The 17,170-nt window shown below is 31.6% G+C and overlaps 2 protein-coding genes across 2 annotated transcripts; one reads left to right on the top strand and one right to left on the bottom strand.

Moving 5' to 3' along the window:
- Positions 1 to 3,033: 3,033 nt before the first annotated feature.
- Positions 3,034 to 4,706, bottom strand: LOC126726281 (TPD1 protein homolog 1-like). Its single transcript, XM_050431540.1, has 3 exons — positions 4,643 to 4,706; positions 3,713 to 3,787; positions 3,034 to 3,374 (listed from the first exon to the last, which is right to left on the bottom strand). The coding sequence occupies exons 1-3, from the start codon at positions 4,704 to 4,706 to the stop codon at positions 3,034 to 3,036; spliced, it is 480 nt and encodes a 159-aa protein (XP_050287497.1).
- A 6,554-nt stretch (positions 4,707 to 11,260) lies between these two features.
- On the top strand, positions 11,261 to 14,103 carry LOC126723976 (protein PATRONUS 2-like). The gene is made up of 5 exons (XM_050428013.1): positions 11,261 to 11,427; positions 11,520 to 11,615; positions 11,713 to 11,976; positions 13,140 to 13,183; positions 13,635 to 14,103. Exons 2-5 carry the CDS (start codon positions 11,546 to 11,548, stop codon positions 13,809 to 13,811), a joined length of 555 nt encoding a protein of 184 aa, XP_050283970.1. The 5' UTR covers positions 11,261 to 11,427; positions 11,520 to 11,545; the 3' UTR covers positions 13,812 to 14,103.
- The last annotated feature ends 3,067 nt before the right edge of the window (positions 14,104 to 17,170 follow it).

Raw genomic sequence — 17,170 nt, 5'->3', positions numbered from 1 at the left:
GGCCCATTACCGTAGGAGGCAGCCCAGCTCAACGCACAATACGCAAAAAAGGCCCCTACACACATTAACATTTTACTTAAAATTTAATATATCATGTCACACCTAATAATATTTCAATAAACTCCCAATTTGGTTGGATTTATATATGGGTATTAGAATTTATTATTATTATTATTATTATTATTATTAATATAAGATAGAAATTTTACTATAGTCTAATCTAAGTATATATGTGTGCGAAACTCTCTTTTAGAGACGTGAACCCTGGCCCTTACCCCCCACACCCTACAAGTACTAATACTTATGGAGTGACCATCACGCCAAATGTGTGCGGTGGAAAATCATTTCTTATCCATGAAATAATAAATTTAAATTAAATTAAATTCTATAAGGATGTAGTGTAAAACCCAAGTTTTACCCTTCCAATTCCAACATGCCACATTATATTACATATTAAAGTATAGGTACAACAACACATTACCTGAAAAGGTGTTTGGGGAGATGGACAAAACTTGGTGTACATTTGGATGTTACTTTTGCTTATTATTTATTGAGTCCGAACTCGGTAAGGATAGGGTGTAAAAACTCATGTTTTACATTATCCAATAAGAGATAGACACATCAATTTTTCACTTAAAACTTGATAAATCAGATCCTACCATGCATAATAACATCTCAATAAACTCACAATTAAAGTTGGATTTTCAAATGGGTGTTAGAATTGATTGAGTATGGTTGTGCCTATTCTTTAAATGAGATTAAATTCTATAAGGATGTAGTGTAAAATCCAAGTTTTACCCTTCCAATCCCAACATGCCATATCATCATATTACATATTAAAGAATAGGTACAACAACACATTACCAGAAAATGTGTTTAGGGAGACGGAAAAAACTTGGTATACATTTGGATGTTACTTTTGTTAATTATTTATTGAGTCTGAATTTGATAAGAATAGGGCGTAAAACCCATATTTTACATCATCCAATAAGAGATGGACACATCAGCTTTTCATTTAAAACTCAATAAATCAGATCCTACAACACATAATAACATCTCAATAAACTCACAATTAAAGTTGGATTTTCAAAATTAGAATTGATTAAGTGTGGTTATGCCTATTCTTTAATATGTAATATGATTATGTGGCATGTTTGGGTTGGAGGGGTAAAACTTGAGTTTTACACTACATCCGTATAGAATTTAATCTCTTTTAATAAAGACATTTATGTTCAAATTCACATTCTCATTTTTTTTTTTTAAGTCAATTGAAGCTAAGAGCATTATAGCTAGATCGACACATTTTTTTTATTTTTGATGAATACGCAGTGAAAATGAGTTTTACACTATATTATAGAATTTAATCTCTATAATAAATGAACATTTGAATCAATTTTTTATGATTGGTGACACGTTATGTATGGATTACATAGTAAAATTTGCTAGCATCACTCAAGTGAATTAGTCATAATAAAAAGTAAAAATAATGGATTTTAATTTTTTTAAGTATAATATAATAGATTAAATAAATTGATAATTAATAAACTAAATATTTTTTAAGTAATATTTAAATATATATATAAAAAAAAAGGACCTATTTTAAGTTTTTGCCTTAAACCTCACATTGTATTGAGCCGGCCATGTTCTTGTCTATACTTGGAAAAGAGTCTTTTTGGAAATCCATTTAAGTATCTGAATCTTACCAACTAACATACCAGATATTTTTTAAAAATTAATTTTGCAGTTAACGTGTGATTTGATTTAATCAAATCTCTAAAATCTCTTTATAAAGATAATGAGAGAGATATTAGAAAATCGATTTCAACATCTTAACAAAAGTTACAAAATTAATTTTAAAAAATTGATTATATAATATTTTTCTATAATTCAATAGTTACTATAGGAGAAAGGAGACTTGAATCTTGGGTGTCTTGTAAACACTTGGAGATGCAAACTAGTTAAGTTACAAAGCACTTTGACCAAATTTTTTTTTTTTTTTGATATATTGATTTCTCATATCCATACGGATATTATATGGTTATCCCAACATAGTCAAATTGTTAATTGTACTTATTCTTTTGTGTAGTAAGTAGGGTAGTAAACAAGTATGGCTTTATTGAGTTTAAAATATTTAAGTTCGACTTGACATCAAAAGTAAATTGTTCAAGCTCAGCTCGAGCTTGAACTAAGCCTGCAAACAATCTTCAAACTCAAACTCATCAAAAAGTTCAAAAGGTTGAACTTGAGCTCAATATCAAGTTCATGAGCTTAAGACCCAACACAAGTATATTATCAAGTCCATTTGGTTTGAACGGATAATGGTCTAAACTCCCAATTAATTAAAGTCTTAGTAATATGTGTGTATTTTTTAAGCTCATATCAAGCTTATTGCCAAGCCCATAAACAAACCTAGGTTTTGCTTCTTTCTTTTTATCAAAACCTATTGTTCATGGGCCTATTCATGAACATCTTTCTTTTTTTGCTTAGGCTGGACCCGTTATTAAATAAGCCTAAAATTAAAACTCAAGCTTGACTTGTATATAAAAATTAGTAAGTGATTCGGAGATTATATGGCTCTCCCAATAGTCAAACAATTAATTTTTCTTCTTCTTTTGTGTAATAAGAAAATCGTAAGTGCCATTATTGTAGTAGTAAAAAGATTAACAGACAACAAATAAGTTCTAGACATGCTGCAATGTTACAAGAAGAATAATATGAAGTTCCTTGTCATTTTGTATATTGTCATTATAATGCAATGTTGCAAGAAGCATAATATGAAGCTCCTTGCATTATTACATTATAATGATAATATACAAAATGACATAAATTCATAGTGAAAAATATTAATTTTACAATATTTTCACAATAATTTTATAACAAATTATAGGTGACAAGTTGTTATTGCTTGTTAATGGTGGGTAGAAAAGTAAATTCAGTGATAAACTTAAATTAGAATCGATAACAGCATTTCACGTAAGATTTATTGTAAAAATGTTATGAACGTAATTTTACTCATTCATAGTAGTCATATTCTTATTCAATATTGATCATATATTCATATCGAGGTGAGCAAGTAAGGGAGGAAACAGCAAGGGGTAATTTGGCATTAGAGGCATATATGAAGGAGATAGCAGCACCATTAGCAAGGGGTTTTCCATTGTTAACAAGGCAGTCATTAAGGCCAAGTTTCCTGAATATCATAGGGTTAATCAGCAGCTCAGATGCAAAAGAATCACAGCTGAGATGGATTTGGGCAATGCTGCAATCCCTGGGGCACTCATTTGTTATTTGCACACTATAAATTGGAGCTCCACTAGGTAGGTTGCCAGTGGTGCCTTGTGTGACCTGAATGTAATTTTTTAAACAATCTCCTCCTGCAAATGAAAATTTTTAGGTAACTAAAATTCACAATTTCTTGATGAATTTAAAATCTTTGAAATAAGTGGTTGTTTCTCATATAACATAGCTCAATACTATGATTGTAGGTTTCCAAGGCTTTATCTCCTGCCTTTTAATATCTCAAACTTATTTCTTATTTCCGTTTTCACTATTTTTCATATAATTTATCAAGACACTTAAAAATAGTTTTAACAATAGAATTGTGACTCTAAATGTATCTGTTACTTGGAATAAAAATGATTCCCATTAATCCTATTAGGGTTAAACATCGTGCGATGTATATTTGAAACCATTCATGACATCATTTAATTACCTTGAATATGAAGCTTTTGATTTGGGAGGCTGGTACGGGGCCCTATTCCCATTGAAGTTGACTCATATTCAGTTCCTGAATAAATCAAAAACACAAAATAAAATTGTGGGTACCTAAGGCATGCTTGGCAACGTCCTAGGCATGCAAGCAACGTCCTTGGCCGTCTTCGGCATGCTTTGCAACGTTCTCAGCATGCTTGGCAACGTCCTTGGTCGACCTCGACCACTACTCCTTCGCGTCAATGCTTATAAGGTAGAAAGTGGGGGGGGGGGGGGGTTCTATTCGATGTGGGACGACTAGGACTTTGCAAGCATGCCAAGGTCAGCCAAGGACGTTGTAAGCATGCCGAGGACGTTGCCAAGCATGCCGAGGACGGCAAAGGACATTGCTTGCATGCCTAGGACGTTGCCAAGCATGCCTAAGCATGCCTTAGGTACCCACAAAAATAAAATAAAATTTTAATGCAAATCAAAATTATAGGATAATTATATTTAAAATAAAATGAATAAGTTGAAGTGGACTCATATTGAGTTTAAATTTTATTCTATTTCTATATTTAAATTCCTAATTAGAATTTTCTCATATCATATTTTCTTCAAATAATAAAACAAATAGTTTCATATATAAATACAATCATAATAAATAACTATTAATAATTAAATTCTTTAAAATAATATTAATAATTGCATAATTATATATTTAATAGTTCCAATTAAGAACACAATAAAAATAAATAGTTATTAAATAGCTATCATAATTAAGAAATTCATATTTAATATTTCATGCACAAACACAATCAAAATAAATATATATTAACATAAAAACATAAAACTATCATAATTTCATATTTCATATTTTATACAAAATATAAAAGAAAAAAAAAAACCCTTTTTTTAGAGAAAAATTTAAAATTATATTTGCTAAACAAACCATTGACATTATGGACAGCAAGTACTAGTAACCCGGCAATGTACATGGTCATGACTGACGCCATGTAACCACAGGAGATGGTTCTCATTATTTGGACTCTTCTAACAAAACTTCTTTAAACTGCTTTGAGTGCTTTCTCTTTTTTTCTCTCTTTGTTTGGCTGGATAAGCTAATAAAGATGTTTGTGTTTCTGTTTTTGAGTGTATTATATACTGTTGAGTTTGAAATTTGAAAGCATTGTTGTTATGAGAATAACTGTTTGGTTAAAAAATTTTAGTATCGTTGTTTAAAGCGTTGTGGAAATATGTATGGATTAAAAAGTGTTGTGGTGTTTAAATACTAAAAAATGTTATTTAAACACCCCTACCAAACACCCAAATCTTTAAGTTTTATTCCTCTTTTTTTTCCAGTTTATACTCCACCAATTAAAATTTGTCATTTTTTTAATATTTTTTATTATAAAATAACCAAAGTTTAAAATGAAAGAAATAAAATAAACTAAATCAAACACTTGACAGTTTTTTTTTTTTTTTTTTTTTTTTTTTTAATTTTATAAGATAGAAATTTTACTCTAACCTAATTTAAGCGTATATGTATGTGAAACTTTTCCTAGAGACTTGAACCCGGCCCTCGCTTCCCATACTCTACAAGCACTTATACTTGTGCGGTGGTACACTTGATAGTTGACATACCATAATTGTTGTGGAGTATAATGTGAAATATAAAAATTGGGACTTAGAAGTATATTCCTTAATCTTGCTATGAAATAAAAAGCAGGTTTCTTTCTTAAAAAAAGGAAAAAAAGAAGTATATTCCTTAATCTGGGAAAAAAAAAATAGAAGTATATTCCTTTTATGGCTATTGCTTTAAGAATTTGCTATAATTGCTTAGTATTTAAATTTATGGCCTGATAGTTAAGAAATGAGTTAAATTTTATAAAATATAACTCATTTCTTAACTATCAAACTAGAAATTATTTGGGGAGTCAAAGTATCTTTGAAAATCAATACTTTTGTTTGGAAACTTATCCAGGACAGATTGCCCACTCTTCTTAATTTGAACAACAAAGGCATTCCAACCCAAATAACATGTCCCCTTTGTAATTCTGTTGTTGAATCCTTAACTCATCTCTTTCTCCTCTACCCTTTTACTAGAGCTTGTTGGCACGGATCAACCTTGGCTGTACATGCCACTGATTTTAGGAGTTTGAGTATCCAGCAATGGCTTTCCACACTTCTCATCATGTTCAAATCCAGGGAGACTTCTTCAATGGCTTACTTACAAGCAATTTTTACAACTCTTTGGCATATCTGGTTACACAAGAACAGGGTGCTCTATGATGGTTTACATCTTAATCCTATGAGTGTGATTTTAATTTCTCAATCTATGGTTTGCAGGTACAAAGAGGCTTTCCTTGATCAAACAAGTCACACTAGTCAGCCAAGAAGACCTCAACCAGACCACTACTCATTCTCAAGGCAGTGGTAGCTGATAGTTAAACTTGCTGGAGCTAGGAGCAGGAAGCCAAACCGATGGTCTTCTGCTTATGAAGCTATTACTAGGTAGGGAGATAGCTTGTTTTATGGTGTAAATAGTAGTGTAGTAGATACAACATGTGGAGCGCTGTTGGATGCTATGGTAGAAGCTGCTCTCGAAGCTAAAAACCATGGTTTCCAATATATTTTCTTTCTAGGTACTAGCAAGCATTTAGTCCATCTATTTCAGCATGGGAAGACCACAAACTGGCTGCAATAGATCAAGCTAGTTGATTTAGATTTTTTGAACCAAAATGGACTTTGCTGTGATGTGTACTTAGTGCCTAAGCTTGTTGTTAATTCTGTTTAGTCAATTGCTAACTTGGAATGTCAAATGCCGCTGAACTGTAGCTAGTTTAATCCAGCTGTTGTGTAATCTGTTGGGTTGCTTTCTCCCTTTTTGGTATCAAAAAAAAAACTAGAAATTATTAGTAACTATTTATTATGTTTATATTTATATATGAAACTATTTATTTTAAATGTGATGATTATTAATAACTATTTATTATGTTTGTATTTATATAAGAAATTTTACAAGTATAAGTGCTTATGGGGTATGGGTCCTATGGGAGCAAGGGCCAGGGTTTAAGGGCCCGTTTGGTAATATTATTCTAGTAACGTTGTTTATATTTTTTGGAAATATGTGTGGGTGAAAAAGTGTGTGAAAATACATGTAATGTTATTTAAATACTGAAAACTGTTGTTTAAAATACACTACCAAATAACCCCAAAGTCTCTAGGAGTAAGTTTCACACATATATACACTTAAATTAGGTTAAAGTAGAATTTTTATAGGTTCAAGTTACACCTGATATAACTCTAAGCAATATTACAACATTCAATAGCTTGTTATTGAATACATATTTTAAAAATCCAACCGTTGAATTACATATTCTATATGTTCTTAACATATATACCAATTTTCATGTCAATTGGATATAATTTATAATTTGATCTATAAACTCATATTTTATGCATTATTTTAAATTACAAAAACTTGAATTTAAACAATTGATTGATGACATGACTATTGATCTTTAATCATTTTTAAATTTTGTAAGCACGGAGAATATACGAAGATAATGTAATCCAGCGGTGGATTTATCAAAATTCACATCTAATTAAAAATTATTGGCTAGTGTAATATTACTTAAAGTTACACCTGATATAACTCTTGTAAAATTACACATTTTTTACACCATAGATATCTAAAAGATTTAATAGTTGAAAAAATATCATTAAATGACAATACTTTTCCCCTAATTACCTAATTAATACTTAAAAAAAAAAACTTTCCCCCTCCTTAATTATTGCTTTCCACTTGATTAAAAGGCACCCCACCACTTTTAAGAACCTGTAAAACATATACTCATCCACTAAAGAGCACCTTGCTAACCACAGTGGGGGTTTCGGCAAAGAAACAATTGCATGGTACACCATAAATTTGTTAGGTTGGCTCTGTTTGCAAATCAAGCATTTTAGAGTTGCTTTTTTTTTCCTACCAAACTTAATTACAGTATATCTATAAGAGTTTTAGTTTAGAAAGAATCCAAAAAAAAAAAGAAAAAAAAGTTAAGTAAAATCTTTATTTATTTTTAATGATTCCTCCCATATGTAATCAATAATCATATAGGGCAAATGGCATCCCAAAGTCTATGGGAGAAGACTTGTAGTATTCTCTTTTAGACACCCATTAGAGGAAGCTCAAAATGCCATAGATAAGTTTCAGATAATCCAAAATGTCATGAATAAGTTTTAGATAATCCAATGGCACACAGTAAAAAAGACCAACATACAATGAGGGAAATGATTAGCACAATAAGCCTTTTGTACTCCTACTAAATAGATATGGACAGGAGAAATCCAGCCCATCATATGTGATTTATAGCAACCTCTTACAGTTTGCTCAATAAAATTTCTATCGTTCACTTAAAAAATTGAAAGTTTGAGATAAAATTTTGGCCTTTAATTATTTAAAAAAAAATGATAGAGTGATTTTCAATAGGAAAAAAGTGTGGAAAGTAATATATTAATAGAGAGTAAAAATGTTATTATTATTATTATTTTTTATACAAGATAGAAATTCTACTCTAGATTAGTCTAAGTGTATATGTATGTGAAACTTCTTCCTGGAGACTTAAACTTTGGTCCTTGCCCCCTTCACACCCCACAAGCACTTATATTTGTGGAGTGATTATCATACCAAGGATGTGCGATGGTAAGAAAAAAATGTTATTAATTAGGTAAATTAGATTGAAAAGCAACAGATGTTTAATTGTTTGTTTTTAAATAAGGAGGGAGAGAGAGAGAGAGAGAGAGAGAGAGAGAGAGAGTGAGAGAGAGAGAGAGAGAGAGAGAGAGAGAAATCTGGTATTAATTAGGTTTTTTTTAGAAGAATAGTATTAATTAGGTAATCAAGGGAAAAGTAAAATATGATGTTCTCTTTATCTTATTTGTGTTTTAAATGTGAGATTTCTTTTTGAGGAAAAATATGGGATTTAATATTGTGATCATTATACTACTGCACATCCATGGTGCAATGATCACTTCACAAGTATAAGTATTTGTGGGGTGTGGGAGGCAAGTGTCAAAGTTCAAGTCTCCAGAAGAAAGCTTCACACACATATACACTTAGATTAGACTAGAGTAGAATTTCTATCTTGTATAAATATATTGTGATCATTATTATTAATAGGATTATTGTGTTTGTACATAGAACTATATATTATATCATTTAAAGGAAATACTTTAAATATGATGTAACAATATTTTAATGGTTGGAATAAAAATAAGAAAGTTTATAGGAACAATATAGCTAGGGTCACAACAATAATTTATAACAATTCCACAAAACCTCTCAATCTGTCCATCACCTCGCACATGGATCATTGAAAAAATAATTTGTAAATTGTGAAGAGCTTATGTGTAAGGTGGTAAGCAAATTAGGGAGTATTGTGAAATTGTTGTGAATTTTCCTTGCAACCCTACGTCCCTACCTTTATAAATATCCTTATAGAATTTTAACTCAATTAAAAATATATATATTAGAATGACTAGAAAAAATGTGGGCTTTCAAAAACTTATGTGTTGATATTCAAAGAAGTCAATAGAAACCTAGAAGCTTTGATTTTTATGTGTACTAGTCAATAGCTAAAAGATTTGTAGATCAATTGGTTGACACCTCTCGGGGTCTGTTTGGATACTGTTTATTGCTGAAAACTGAAAACACTGTAGCAAAATAATTTTTAAATGTGTGAATAGTACCGTAGGACCCAATTTTAAAGTTGTTGTTGCTGAATTTCATACTTGTAGGTCCTGTGAACAGTGCACGAGACCCATAGAAAAACGCCAAACGTGGAGGAAAATCAGTTTTCATTGCAATCCAAACATACACTTGATGTTTCCAATGAAAACATCTAGGGTTCAATTTTCTAAACTCCAATTATTGAATTATCAATACATATAACATACGCTAGTCATTAATTTGAAAAGTTCAACAAAAGATGGTACTCTTAAATGGTAGGGGAAATTTGAATTGTGGACCACTGGACATATTTGTTAAAAATACCAAGAGATGCTAATTTAGTTACAAATAGAGGTGTTCACAGTGTAGTTCAGTACGGTTTTGCCAAAACCATTGCTGCACTATACCTCAATTTTCGATCACATATGCGGTGTGGTAAGTTGTATCATGGTGCGGTTTGATTGGTTTTGGGTTGGTGCATTTTTCAAAATGTTGGGCTGAATTGGCCCAGCCCAAAGCTGATTTTTCCTTTGTTTTTGTCCAATTTTTAAAATGTTAGGCTAGTTTACGTTTTTCTTTTATTTTGGGTTGATTAAAAGTAGTCTAACAAGTGTTAGGCGTGAAATGGCTCATTTTTATAATAGTATTACTTCATATAATATTAATATATGTTTAATATAAAATAAATAAATTTATATATGGATGCGGTGTAATTACTTCATTTTGAGATTTTGGTAAGTTTAAGTGTGGTCATACTGTTTGAGCAGTTTGATTAACACCCCTAATTACAAGGCTCTTACCATCAATTGGCTTTCTTTTTCGGATTAATTACACTCACATCCCTTGAGGTTCAGGGGAATGACACTCCACCCCAAATCTGAAGGGAAAAAACACTTCCATCTCTTGAGATTTGAAAATATTAACACTCTCCCTCCTTCCCCCCTTTTGTTTATATTAGCATGAAATATTCTAAATTTTTATAAGAATCTCTTAATAAAACCATGGTTAGTAAAACAATAATTGATAAATTTAGAATAAAAAATGAAAATTTTATCAAGCACCAAAACACTTGCAAAAGCAAATCTCACCATAACTAGTTGAAAAAAGAAAGAAAAATAATAATAAGCAAAATTCACACTTTATATTTTAAAATACACTTTAATTAAAATTTTAAAACAATGAATTTTAATTATGAAATAAGATAATTTTATAAACTTGTGTTGCCCTTAAGCAAATGACAAGTTAGTACAAAACATTTTTAATATTAATTTAATAAAGTTTCGTCAATTGAATGTTAAGGGGGAAAGTGTTTTTTCTCTTTAAATTTGGGATGGAGTATCATTTCTCTAAACCTCAAGAGATGAGAAGAAAATTACCCTCTTTTTTTTCTTTTTTCTTTTTTTATAATGGGAAGGAGAATTTGAACATGGACATCTTTATTAAAAATTATCAAGGGGTACCAATCTACTTGCAAGGCTCTTCCCATCTTTTTTTTTTTAATAGAAAAAGCATCAATTAATAACTTTTAACAAAAGAATAATCAGATCATCGCGCACCTTTGGTGTAATAGTCACTTTACAAGTACTTGTGGAATGTGGGAGGTAAGAGCCAAAATTCAAGTCTCCAGAGCGAGTTTCATACATATATATATATATATATATATATATATTTAGAATAAGTTAGAATAAAATTTCTATCATGTAAAAAAAAAAAAATAATAAATAGTCAGCAAAAGTGAAATCGTGGCCCCGAACACCAAACTCACTAATCTAATTCCCAAACAAAAACCTAACAATCTCCGCCATTTTTTGATTTTCCCCAAACAACTTTTCTTGTATAGGAAATTACGATATCTTAAACAGGTACAAGTGAAACCGTAGCCCCAAACACCAAACTCACTAATGTAATTCCCAAACAAACCCTCACAATCTCCGCCATTTTTTGATTTTCCCCCAAAATTTTTGAACTTTTAACCCTAGCGCCTTACTCCACTTCCAAGCACCAAGGTAAGATTTTCCATCTCATTCTCCTTCTAATTTAATTTGTATTTCTATTTTTTATTTCAAATTTTCTTAATTATTTGTTCATATAAACCTAGATTTCTGTTCCGTATCAAAGATTGTTATGGCAACTCGTTTCGCACAGAGACAACTCATCATCCCAAATGAAAATTTCGATGTTCACCCCCAAAAAAGTAATACCTATTTTGTTTTTTTGATTTCTACGTAGTTTTTGATTTTATAATTGTTGTTTTCCTTAAAAAAATCCAATGGGTTTGTTTTGTTTTGTAGAGGCTAATGTTGATGGTAGAGTGAATGGTCTGAAAAAAACAGCCACAAAGAAAGGGGATCGTAAGGCTCTTAATGACATAACAAACAAATCATCAAACATTCGTATCGAAGACACTTCGACCACAAAAAAGAATGTGCCAAAAAAAGAGGAGCTTTTTAATGTAGCCCAGGAAATGTTTTTACATGACCACAAAAAATGCATCGAGTCACAACAACAAAGTGGAATGAATTCATTTTACCTGGACTTGGTTCTTCCAGGACACGGTAACTAACTATACTTTGCTTCTTTACTTTGATTGTGTTCGTTAACATTGTCTTATTCATGTGTTGTTGTTTTACTATTCAATGTCTTATGTTTTTTGATTTGATTGTCAATTCTGTTTCGTGGTTGAAAACGTTCTCTAGATTTTGTAGTGAATGGCATCTTAATACTTGGGACCTACTGGGAACAAAATATATGACCACTATATTAAGATATTGAAATGGGTACTTAGCAAATTTGGTTTGTGTTCGATCACATTGATCTGTTTGTTGTTGTATAATCACATTTCTCTGGGAATATGCATAATCCAAGTTCTTAAGTTTGTTTGCAATTTTCTGTGATAAAGATTTGGGCCAAAATTCATGAATCCAAAAGACTGTGGAAGATGAAATCAGTGCAGACGTATTCAAGCATCTTATTTCCTAAAATCAGTAATTCACTGGAAAATATTCTCATGTTATTGTCCAAAATATATTTATTTTTTTATTAGATTTCATTTGCTTGTAATATTTGATCTATTTTTTAGGCTACGTTGTATTAATTTTTATGCATAAGTTAGTTCTTTTGTAATGAAATCCCTTATGTATTGAAGAAAAAGGGGGAGGGGAAAGATCCTTGAGCAATGGAAGCGCTGATACTTTCACTTCAATAAAAAGTTTGCTTTCTACGTATCAAAAAATAAAAAAGTTTGCTTCTTAAAATATCCTTGAGCAATAAAAAGTTTGCTTTCTGTGTGTATTCCAGAATAAAATCTGGAAATGGTTTTTTTTCCCTGATTTTGAGAAATTTTTATCTTATATTTGGGTTTGAAATACTTTTTGGCTTACTTATCTTTTCACTGGGTCTTAAAGGATTTTTATTGCAATCATCCATGTTTAAAGGCGGTCATCCACGATTAAGAGACAGGAATTGCAGACTGAAATTAATAGGTTAATGGCTTAATGCAGATAAGGGTTTAGACACAGAATAAGCCAAAAGAAATTAAAAAAAAAAATTGTCTTGAAAAGTCTGTTTTGGTTTTAGATTCAAATGCTCACTCTCTCTCTCTCTCTCTCTCTCCCCCCCCCCCCCCCCCTCCTCTTTTAATCTGATAACTGTCTCTTGTATTACTGTCAAGTTGTGGGTGCATGACTATTTAAGTTATTTTCTTCTCCCTCCTGTGTAGATTCTGTACATACTGCTGAAAATCAAGAGTCCAAACAAGCAAAGGTGCTTCTTTTTTCACTTTCCTAATCCTATATCTCTACTTTGATATAATGTAAAATGTAAGGACAGGGTCACTTAACAAAACCTAATGATTTTGAGAACGTTATTCTACTATTGAGATTGTTATATCCACTTGAGTGAAAAACTGGGCCTGTTTGGTAACTAAGTTTGAGTAAGGTATTTTAGGTGTTTTTTATATACGTATGAGTGAAAAAGTGTGTTTGAAATGTGAAATAGTGAGTTAGAACTCACAAAACAAACGGGCCCTAAAAATGCAGTAAATAATATTGTTATCCTTTTTTCATTGAATTGACAATCATTCTCCTGACAATATTGGCATTTGGCTTTAAAGTAGCTCGGTTTCATGAGTTTTCATTATTGTATTTGTTGCTTTGCAACATTGCTACTCCTTACCTTATTTTTTTTCTTAAATTATTGCCTATTTTTGCTTTAGGCTGATCTTTGTAGCCCTCACTGCTACCCAGAGCCGGTGGAGTTGCCCATGGCTGATTTGTTAGATTGGACCTCCCCTCCTTGTTCTCCTTTACATTGGGATGCTCCACCATCCACCCCTTTTGCATGGGAATCTGAGGTGGTTGAATTTGTTCTGAAACAAGAAGCTGATATTTGAATCATTGAATGTCATTTCTTTCTTTTCTTTTTGTTCATAAAATGTAATTCAAAGTTCACATTTGATGCTAATGATTCTTTCAATTCTTCATGTGATCTGTACACTATATTGTTTGAAGAGACAATGGCACATAAGTACAAATGTGTTTCAGACTTACAAGTAGAACAACAGCAGGAGAGTGAAGTAGAGAAGGGGACTATGTGGAGACTTTGGTAGATGAACACATTGCCTCTGTTCTAAAGCAGTCGTATTGGATGATTGTTTGCATTTATCCACTTATGTTATATGGTAATTGAATTTCATGTGGTTTATTGAATAATACATTATTATACTTCTGTTTTCTTAAAATGATCACATTTCAGTGATTTCACTGGAAATTTGAATTTTTTTTAGAAACGTGTTCTCAGTTTCATTTCTTGTTCAAAAAATTACTGCTTATTATAATAATATTTTCCCCCCATTTCAGTACAATTATTCCTCTCTCTCTCTCTCTCTATAGGTTTTTTTTATCCTTAGATGCCCGACTTGGGGTATTTGGTTGATTTTGTGTTATAGCCATGTGTCCTGCCGTGGGTTGGGATGGGTTGTATCCGATTGTGGATGGGGTGGAAAACAAAACCTAAAATATTGCTAAACCGGTTGTGAAGGCTAAAAAAAACACTAAAATGCTGTTCTTGAGAGAAATTTCTCATAACACCTAGAAAACAAGTTTTGAAAGTATAAAATTGAAAACAAAAAGGCCTTTTCATATGGAAGATTGTGCCCTATGTTCGTATATTTATCTATGTTCCTATTTTTATGTAGTTTATTGAATAATTCATTTGTGTTATCTTAATGTTATCACATTTCACTAGAAAGTTGGGACTATCTTAGCAGTTGCTCTCTCTCTCTCATAGTGATGATATAATATAGGGTAAACTACATAAATGGTTTTTATCCTTTACACCATATTTCAATTTTGGTTCCCAACTTTTCAGTTGTGTCAATTTGATCCTTCATTTTTCAATGTCGTGTCATTTTGGTCCTTGCTATTATCCATTAGATAAAAAATTTTGATGTGTCAAATGGAATAATAAAAAATTAATTTACTTGTCACATCAATTGCCAAGTGTATAGTCACATCAAATTAAAATTTTAAAAAATAAATAAATAAATAAATTGTTGTTCTCACGTGAGATTGGGCTTGGGGAAAAAAAAAAAATTCCTCTCTCTCAATCTCATGCACATCTAAGTCCGTAGTCCGATCCTAACTCTCGCAGCTAAATTAAAAAGTTGCAGACGGTGACATGAAGTTCATCGGCAAAAGTTTCGACTCTCTCTCTCTCTTAATCTTTTCTATTTTTCTGTGTTTTGTTACTGTCCAAAATATCAGAGATGGACATAAGCTAGTATCTGCAGCACTGCTTACTGTTAATATGATGTGCTTCATAAAATTTCAAAATTAGGATGTCACTAGTTATATCCCATTACATGCAATAGCTAGTTGAATTGGCTAAAAATGACTTGGCAAACATGGTCCATTGTAAAATTCTACTTGATATGCAGTGAGCCTTCTTTTCCCCATGAAAGTAAAATGATTTTATTTCACTGCTAACATCTTTACATTTTCTTAATTCTAATAAATTTTCATGCGATTCAATACTTTTACTTGGAGTTTCCTGTTTCCAAAATGATTTGTTGCAGATACTAGCTTATGTCCATCTTTGTTATTTTGGACAATAACAAAACAGAGAGAGAGAGAGAGAGAGAGAGAGAGAGAGCCTAACCTCTTGCCACCGATGAGAAAACCTAGTTGTTAATCCTTGTCGCTGAACCTTGTTGTTGCTGTCTATAACTTTTGTTTTAGACGAGACAGTTAGGGATTAGGGACAGATGAGCGTGAGATTGAGAGAGAGGAATTTTAATTTTTTTTTCCCCAAGCCCAATCCCACATGAGAAGAATAATTTATTTATTTATTTAATTTTAATATGATGTGGTTGTATAATTGGCAATTGATGTGGCAATTAAATTAATTTTTTATTATTTCGTTTGACATATCAAACTTTTCCATTCAAAGAATAACGGTAGGGACCAAAATAACACGATATTAAAAGATTAGGGGCTAAATTGATACAATTAAAAGATTAAGGATCAATTTGATATATAGTGTAAAGGATTGAGACTATTTATGTAGTTTACCCTATAATATATTATGAGTTTATGAATTATGACAGTGAAATCAAAATCTCTCCACTAGCACTGTTTGGAGACCTCATTATAGGGGAATTATGGAGCATTGATTGTTAACAAAAAAAAAGAAAAAGAATTCATTATTAAGCTTGGAGAGTTAAAGAATGCATCATCATTAAATAATCAATACAACCCAAATGGTGCGTCCACAACTTATTAGTTCACTGACGTGTAATGATAGAAGTTTTTGTAACAATTAAGTTTTATTTTTTGAGAAAATTTGTATCGGTTAATTGATGAAATTAAATCAATCTTTTTTTCTTGTTAAAAAAGAATACAACCAAATGGTGCAACCGACCAAACTTTTTTTATTTATTTAATTTTTTTAATATAAATGCAGCCATAGCCTATAAGTTGAAACTCTATAAAAATAAAAAAATAAAAAATTGATGGCACACCCCAATCAACACTAACTAAATAAACTCCAAAATCTTATTGCTATAGTTTATCTTCAATACAACTAGCTAGGAAGCACGCCAATTTCATAAGAAAGTGCATCTGCTTTTATATATATATATATTGGTTATAATTCAGAACAATGCAATTAATGGCCAAATTCATAAATTGACATGTAAGAATGTACCATGACTTATTGACATTAAGTATAGCTTCACCCTTTCACACATCAAACTTTACATCAAGAAATTCAGTTCCAAAATGCCCGTAGATGAAACCAAATAATCGTTATTTGACCTCATTTTGTAAAGAGAAATCCATTAAAACTTATTACTTAGGTCTTATTGCTTGCCTTTTTGGTTCTCATGGTTAAGCTTTCTAGGTGCAGATGCTTTAATTTGTGATATGCTGATTGCAATCTTGCTGCCTAGTTTGTAGGGATGGCAATTTTTCCCCGCCCCGCTTGACCCGCCCCTCCCCGCTTCGCCCTGTGCGGGTTTTCCCCGCCCCGTAAAGGTGGTGGGGCGGGGATGGGGCGAGATTTTAGACCCACACCACGGGGCGGGGCGGGGATGGGTTTGCACTTTTTAGACTCACCCCACCCCGCCCCGCCCCATCCCCACCCCGCCCCATCCCCACCCCGTCCCGCATTAATAAGGGTTAAATTGTAATTTTATTGTATCCTAAAACCCTACTATTTAAACAAAAATATCATCAACTTATTTTATTCTAC

This window comes from Quercus robur, chromosome 1 (assembly GCF_932294415.1).
Source record: "Quercus robur chromosome 1, dhQueRobu3.1, whole genome shotgun sequence".
Classification (NCBI taxonomy): Eukaryota; Viridiplantae; Streptophyta; class Magnoliopsida; order Fagales; family Fagaceae; genus Quercus; species Quercus robur.
This window is presented reverse-complemented; position numbering and strand designations above follow the sequence as displayed.

Coding starts and splice junctions, on each gene's coding strand:
- LOC126726281 (XM_050431540.1), bottom strand. CDS start 4,706: ATGGCGTCAGTCATGACCATGTACATTGCCGGGTTACTAGTACTTGCT. Junction 3,788..4,642: donor TGCTGTCCATAATGTCAATG/GTTTGTTTAGCA, acceptor TGATTTATTCAG/GAACTGAATATGAGTCAACT. Junction 3,375..3,712: donor TCAAAAGCTTCATATTCAAG/GTAATTAAATGA, acceptor TTTCATTTGCAG/GAGGAGATTGTTTAAAAAAT.
- LOC126723976 (XM_050428013.1), top strand. CDS start 11,546: ATGGCAACTCGTTTCGCACAGAGACAACTCATCATCCCAAATGAAAAT. Junction 11,977..13,139: donor CTTGGTTCTTCCAGGACACG/GTAACTAACTAT, acceptor CCTCCTGTGTAG/ATTCTGTACATACTGCTGAA. Junction 13,184..13,634: donor AAGAGTCCAAACAAGCAAAG/GTGCTTCTTTTT, acceptor TTTTTGCTTTAG/GCTGATCTTTGTAGCCCTCA.